Raw genomic sequence first — 7,442 nt, 5'->3', positions numbered from 1 at the left:
AGTTCAAAAGTGGAACTTCTGTTGCCGAGCATACCAGTGAGTACCAGAGTCTGGTAAATCAATTATCGTCTGTAGAGATGTCGCTTGGAGATGAGATGCAGGCACTTCTACTTCTCAGTTCACTTCCAGATAGCTGGGAACACTTGTAGTTTCTCTCAGCAACTCGGCTCCAGATGGCAAACTTACCATGTCCATGGTTAAGGATGCCCTGTTCAACGAGGAGGCCAGGAGAAAGGATATGGGCACAGACCAGACTCATGCCCTTGTCACAGAGCCCCGAGGAAGACAAAAAGAGAAACAACAAAGGGGTAAAGGGAAATGGAGAGGCAGAAGCAAAAGCAGAGGCAGATCCACCGATGGCAGAAAACCTTCATATAAATGTCATCACTGTGGAATAGAGGGTCATATGAAAAAGAATTGGTACAAATGGCTAGAGGAGCAAGGCCAGAGCAGTTCCCAGTCGAAGAACAAGGGTGGAGAAACGCTAGTCATCATTCCTGGAGATGTAGCGTTCTGTTCGACCCATAATGAGACATGCCTTCACGTTTCAAAAGAAGACACAGAATGGGTGGTAGATACTGCAGCTTCCTACCACGTGACTTCGCACAAGGAATACTTCATGACATACAAAGCTGGTGACTTTGGAGAAGTGAAGATGGGAAATTCCAGTTCCTCTGGGATTGTAGGAATTGGAGATATCCAAATAAAGACAAGTGTTGGAAGTACAATCACTTTGAAGGATGTCCGACATGTGCCAGATCTTCAGCTCAATCTTCTTTCTGGAATATCCCTTGACAACCAGGGCTATGATAATCATTTCAGAAATGGCACATGGAAGATGTCAAAGGGTGCTTTGATAGTCGCTCGAGGACACATTTGTGGCACACTGTACAAGACTCACATGAAGATATGTGCAGACACCCTCAACGTAGCTGAGAAAGGGGGTTCTCAAAATTTGTGGCACCAGAGACTCGGCCATATGAGAGAGAAAGGGTTGTCTACCCTAATAAAGAAAGAACTTATCATCGTTGACAAAGATGCTGCGCCAGATCCTTGCAATCATTGTCTATTTGGTAAGCAGCACAGAGTCTCATTCAGTTCATATTCAACGAGAAGATCAGAGTTGCTCAGTCTGGTACACTCTGACGTTTGCGGTCCCCTGGAGGATGAATCACTAGGCGGAAATAAATATTTTCTGACGTTTATTGATGATGCTTCTCGAAAGGTGTGGGTCTATTTCCTGAAAACGAAGGACCAGGTATTCGAATACTTCAAAATGTTTCATGTCATGGTAGAACGTGAGACTGGGAAGAAATTGATGTGTCTCCAGTCAGATAATGGAGGCGAATACACTTCCAAGGTGTTCGATGAGTATTTCAAAACATACGGCATTCGACATGAGAAGACGGTCCCTCGCACTCCTCAACACAACGGTGTAGCCGAAAGAATGAACCGGACAATCATGGAACGTGTTCGGAGTATGCTCAGTATGGCTAAATTGCCAAAGTCATTCTGGGGAGAAGCAGTTAGAACCGCCTGTTACCTGATCAACAGATCACCATCAGTACCACTGAATTTTGAAGTTACGGAGAAACTGTGGTCTGGAAAGGATCCATCATAATCACAGTTAAGAGTATTTGGATGTTTGGCGTACGCACATGTATCCAAGGAGCTCAGACAAAAGCTTGATGCAAGGACCACTCCATGCATTTTCATTGGCTATGGAGATGAAGAATTTGGATACAGACTATGGGATCCAAAGGAGAAAAAGGTGATCAGAAGCAGGGACATTGTGTTCCATGAAAGCCAGACAATAGAAGACATTGAAAAACCTACAATGTCTCAGAAGTCAAATGTTGGTGCTCTAAATTCAGATGCATCACTAAACCCGTTCGATATAGTGACAGAATACATGCCAGAAGCAGAAGCTGAGGAAGAAAGGGGTGTTGAGCAGGGGGAGCCACAACCCACTCCATTTGATGTTCCAGGATCATCACAAGGCACAGATGATGGTGAATCTTCTCAGACTATTCCAGAAGTTCGTAGGTCTGAACGAGGACGGATTCCACCTAGAAGATATACGGAATCCGAGTACCTTCTGCTTACTGAAGAAGGAGAACCAGAGAGCTTCCAAGAAGCACTATCTCATAAGGACAAAGAAACATGGTTGTCAGCAATGCAAGATGAGATGGAATCTATGCAGAAGAATCACGCTTATGAGATCGTAGAACTTCCAAAAGGGAAGAAGGCACTAAGAAACAAATGGGTGTTCAAGATGAAGAAAGATGGTAGCGGATCTTGGGAGAAGTTAATTCAGCTCTATGAAGGAAATGAGCAAACCAAATTAAACAAGATATCTGTGGTCATACAAAAATTTGACAACATTAAGATAAAGCCTAGAGAATTTATATCTGATTTTGATGAAAGAGTCAGCGGGATTTTAATAGAACTCAGTGCACTTGGAAAAGTGTACAAAAAACGAGAAGTAATTCTCAAAATAATGAGAGGACTACCAAAAGAATGGGACGTCAAGACAGTAACGACGCATGAATCGAAAGATCTAAATAATATGTAGCTACATGACCTATTTGCAGACTTAAAAACATATGAACTTGAACTGCAAATAAGGGAATATGATCAATCTACCTCTCAACTAACAAAAGGTCTAACTGCCATGAAAATGGAATCATTAGTTGCAAAAGAAAAATCGACTGAACAACTAAGTAGTGATTCTATGTCACCATTCATAAAGAAGTTCGGGAAATTTCTAAGAAAGAATCAAGGAAATTTTCAATATCTCAATCAAAGATCTTATCAAAACACAGAGTCGACTGATGACTCCAATGCTTGTTTCAATGGTGGAAAAACTGGCCACTTCATGGCAAACTACCCTAAACAAAAGAAGGATGACAGGAGGTCATCTAACAAGGGTAAGAGATGTTTCGACAAAAAATATCCAGAGATGAAAATAAATTTTCAAAAAGACAGTATCAAAAAGTGATGGTGTAACGCCTCGAAAATTTAAAGGTCCACGCGAACCACATGCATGCAATTATTAAATTCTCTTGTATTTTAATTATATGATTTAATTGCATAAATTAATTATGTGGTACATTTTGACATGTTTAAAATATATTTTGTTCATGGTAGCATTAAAATGTATTTTTAAAGGTTATTCGAGTTGCGATCGAGGAACGGAGACCGAGTGCTGAAAAATAGAAAATGTTTTTATTTGTTGATTGTTTTTAATTATTCAAATTTAGGGTGATGCTTTTTCATATTTTTTAAATAAGGGGTTTTGAGGTGATTTTATACGCCGGAATGTAAATTTTTATCGGTGTTGTTTTTTCAACAAAAATACAAACGTTTTGACAATCCGACTAATAAATTCACAAACTTATTTAAACCAAATTATTTTTAATATTTTAATTGAGCACTATTGGGACTAATTAACTTTCTAATGGGCCTAACCTTTCATTATTGATTTTCATTATTATTTAAGCCAAAACCTACCCCATAATCTCAAGCAAACTCACGCCCCACTCTCCTTCACAATTAAAACTCTCCCATACCAGCATAAACACACGGCACACATATCAAAAGTTGAAGAAAAAAGCATCAAGTTTCTCGTCGCCGTTCTTCGTCGCCAACATTTATTCGTGCGTTTAAAACACAAAGGCACACCATACATCTCCTTTTATCGTCTATCACCTTGTATTATTGTTTAAATTATATTTGAATGAAAAGAATGAGGTTTTTATGAATATTTTCGAAATATTGCATGTACATGAGGTAAACTTGTGAATTGTTGTTCCAAAAACATGTTTAATATGTGTTGAGGGGCTGCCATGATTTAGGTAATGATCAAACATGATTTACACGTCCTAAGGGGTCCTAGAAAACAAACAAACCACTGCAACTTGATTAGAAACAAGCTGGTAAACCGTGGGCAGCAAGGGAAATAGGGGCCGATGGTTTTGTTGGGTTTGAAAGAGTCATGGGGTCGATCCTTATGCATGGGGGCTTGGGGCTCGACCAGGGCTGGGGTTTGGGTCCTAAGGGTCGTGTTCTAGGTCTGGGAAGGGTCCGAGGGCGGCTAGGGTTCGAGATTTGGAATGGAGAAGAGTGACTTTCCTCGTGCTGGAGCGAGGAGGTGGCCGAGTGGTTCAGAGGATGGCTCGGTTTGGGGCTGGGCTAGGTAGGTTCATCAGTGTCCTAGGGTCATGGGCAGTGGTGTGGCTAAGGGCTTGGGCGGCTGGGTCGCATCTTGCTCGAAGGAGTAGTTGGAACCGTGAGGGAACAAAAGAGGCACGCAGGCTGCTGTGCTTTTCTGGTGGGTTGTACGCTGGTTCAATTGGTTGGGTTGGTCTGGGCTTGGTCTGGGCATGGTTCAGGGATGGTCAAAGTTAGGTGGGTTCGGTGGTTAAGGGTTGGGAGGAGTCCTAGACTAGATAGGAGTTTCTTTTGTTCAAGGACACTACAAACATACACATGCAGAAACATGGGTCGACTTCCAGGTGAGTTTGAGCAAGCCAGGTCTAGGTTCAGGGGCTTGGGCTTTGTCAGTAGGGTCCCTAGATGGGTTGGCTAGGTTTTGGCTCAAGGTGGCTCGGGCGTGGCTCGTGTAAATTAGGATATGGCTCGGTGTGTTCGATTAAGGGTCAAAAACGAGATTTAAGAACTAAAAATTAAATCCATGGGTCCACGGGGTTGGAGCACCAACCCATACTCTATTTTGGAGATTTCCTCCAAAATAGAGATGGGTTGGAGATGCTCTAATTGAAGCATTTGTTTTGACAATGAATATCATATGAAATCTATATATTTTGGGGAATTTGAAGTTCATCAGAAATTATTTTACAAATGTGCCTAAATTAAATGTGAATGATCAATTTGAAATCAACCAAGTTTTAATCATCCGAACAAATTTTTTTAAAATAATTTGAAATTTTGGATTTAATTAAAATCCATGATTTTAAATATTTCAATCATAATATACTCTAAAAAAATTTACAATCCTAATTTGTATTAAAAATTAAACATGTATTAAGAGGTCTAGAATAAAAATACCAACTTCTATCAAGAAAATGTTGAAAATTCACAAGACAGAGAAAATATTTTTCGCTTATTAGAGAAAATTACAATATTAGTCCTGTAAGTTTGTTTGTTTTGGGCTTTAGTCTTTTAGCTTTTAAAGTTTGGTTTCCATCTATTAACTTGAAATTTTTTTTTTAGACATTTTTTTGTTCGAAACCAATAAATCCACTAGATATTGTTTATTTGACATTAATACTATGTGATTAATATGAAAATAAACATGTTAAATATACATAAACAAAAAATAAGAAACAACAAAATGTTTTCCTCATTTTCTGAAGTATTGAGGGTTTTTTACTTTATTTTTTCTTTTCTTTTCGATGAGATTAATTTTAATTTGAGTAATAAGAGTTTAATTCTAATCATATGTGCCACGTATGAGAAAATCGATGTCAAATAAATTATATTTGATGAATTTAGTTGTTTCGAGGGAAAAAAAGTCCAAAACACAAAAAAAAAATCCAAGTTATTATATGAAACCAAGCATGAACAAGTAAATCTCTGTTTATAATTGAAATTGTACTCCTATGTATATTTAGGTAGCATGGAAAAGGTATACAAAATGGAGCAGAGAATTTCAAGATCACTAGCCAAACTGCAAAAGCCACCCACACGATCGTGAGAAACTATGTGTATATGGCTACGTAGAACTTTTGGAGATACCGCTAGTGCTAACTTTAGCTTTGTAATCTCCAAATGTACTCCAACTTATACTTGAATTATGCCCTTTAATAACGTTTGATTTCACATTCTCAGGCAATCTCAAAGTAAATTTATGGTCTCCTTTTTCTTCCTCCTTATTTTCGACCAATGAATTATGCCCCGTCGAATTTGATCTATAAAAATGTTGTACTTTGCCATTTTGAGAAGCAATTCTTTCAATTTTACCACCAATATCCCTTGTCTCATCTTGACTTTCTTCATCAATTGTGATGCTTAAACAATCTTGGCTGGACTCACTTGCCGCACCACCCGTGTCGTCATGTGCATTGCTGTGGGGATGTGATGGAGATTTCACAGGCGAATGTATCGGTGAGTCGAGATTTCTCCGGCAGACGGGGCATGTCTTGTGCGATTCCAGCCAGAGATCAATGCATTCTTGATGAAATACATGGCAACAAGATGTCAATAATCGAAGAATATCACTATCTACAAATTCAATCAAACAAATGGCACATTCAAGGCCGTATTTCTCTCTTCTATAATCTTTAACACTCGAATAACTAAAGCTAGGGAAGGACTGTATGATAACGGGGTCGAGTCCCGGCGAGGTAGATGTGATGTGACCGGCCGCCGGATTTCTGCTCGGACTATGCCGGATATGCCATGTGTAAAATAGATTTTGCATCAAACACCTACAAAAGTATATGGAGAAGAAACCAACGAAGAAAAATAAGAGGAGGATGATTGTGAGAATAATGATGATCGGCGGTGTTGTATATTCCGGCGGTAGTAATGGCACAGGCGGAGACGACAGAGGGGGAGAGGGTTGAACGGAACCTGTCGCCATTGCCGAAAAGAAATGGGGAGAAAGGGGAAAAGAATTCTCTCAACCATTAACAAAGGAGAAGGAAAAGACCGATTTTATTTTTTTTTCTTTTCTTTTTCCCTTCGGACTTTTGTTTGTTTGGAAGATATGAGAACGTAGAATTCCAAAGATGAGAAAATCAAGGAGAAGCAATGTATGAATAGGCATCGGCATTGTGTGTAAGATGTGGTTAGGGCCACAATATAATTATAGTAATTGAACGAGTCATTTACACGAGCACACGTGCATGTGTATAAAGGGTGCATGGTATAAACTCTTTTTTCAAAATAAGTTTTTCAACTGTTTAAATAAAAAAATAAAATTTTTAGGCTACGTTTGGTATGTATGATGAGATAATTAAATGATTAGTAGTTATAGTGATTATAAAATGAGATATATGAATTAATAGTATGATGAGATAAATAACATGATGTTTGGTACGGTTTTAAAATGATGTATTAAATTTGTAAATTTTATTGTAATGACAAAAATGCCCCAAAGGACATATAGTAAATGAGATAATTGTGCTTCTTGTTTGGTACAATTTTTCAGGCATGGATAAGTAGTGGGTATAAGTATTTATTTTACTAAAATACCCTTCAAGTTAAAATATGGGGTACAAAGAAGGCCCACGAGATTTTCTTCCTAAATCCAATTTCTAACCCTTACGTCCTCTGTTGGTCGAACACTCTCTTTCCGAATTTTGATTTCATCGCCGTGGGTTCGCACAATTATATGGAGTGACGACTACTGAGAAGGTGAATTTCTTGCACTCGAAGTGGTAAAATGTTTTGTGCATACCTCAATTTAATTTTTC

The 7,442-nt window shown here is 38.7% G+C and overlaps 1 protein-coding gene across 1 annotated transcript; it reads right to left on the bottom strand.

The window, feature by feature from the left end:
• Positions 1-5,583: 5,583 nt before the first annotated feature.
• LOC140812616 (RING-H2 finger protein ATL29-like) lies at positions 5,584-6,732 on the bottom strand. Its single transcript, XM_073170931.1, has one exon. The coding sequence runs from the start codon at positions 6,605-6,607 to the stop codon at positions 5,738-5,740; it is 870 nt and encodes a 289-aa protein (XP_073027032.1). The 5' UTR covers positions 6,608-6,732; the 3' UTR covers positions 5,584-5,737.
• Between the last annotated feature and the right edge of the window lie 710 nt (positions 6,733-7,442).

The sequence above is a fragment of the Primulina eburnea genome, chromosome 14, assembly GCF_022965805.1.
Source record: "Primulina eburnea isolate SZY01 chromosome 14, ASM2296580v1, whole genome shotgun sequence".
Lineage (NCBI taxonomy): Eukaryota > Viridiplantae > Streptophyta > Magnoliopsida > Lamiales > Gesneriaceae > Primulina > Primulina eburnea.
This window is presented reverse-complemented; position numbering and strand designations above follow the sequence as displayed.

Bases quoted from the DNA above. Each gene is read 5' to 3' on its own strand.
- LOC140812616 (XM_073170931.1), bottom strand. From the start codon at position 6,607: ATGGCGACAGGTTCCGTTCAACCCTCTCCCCCTCTGTCGTCTCCGCCT.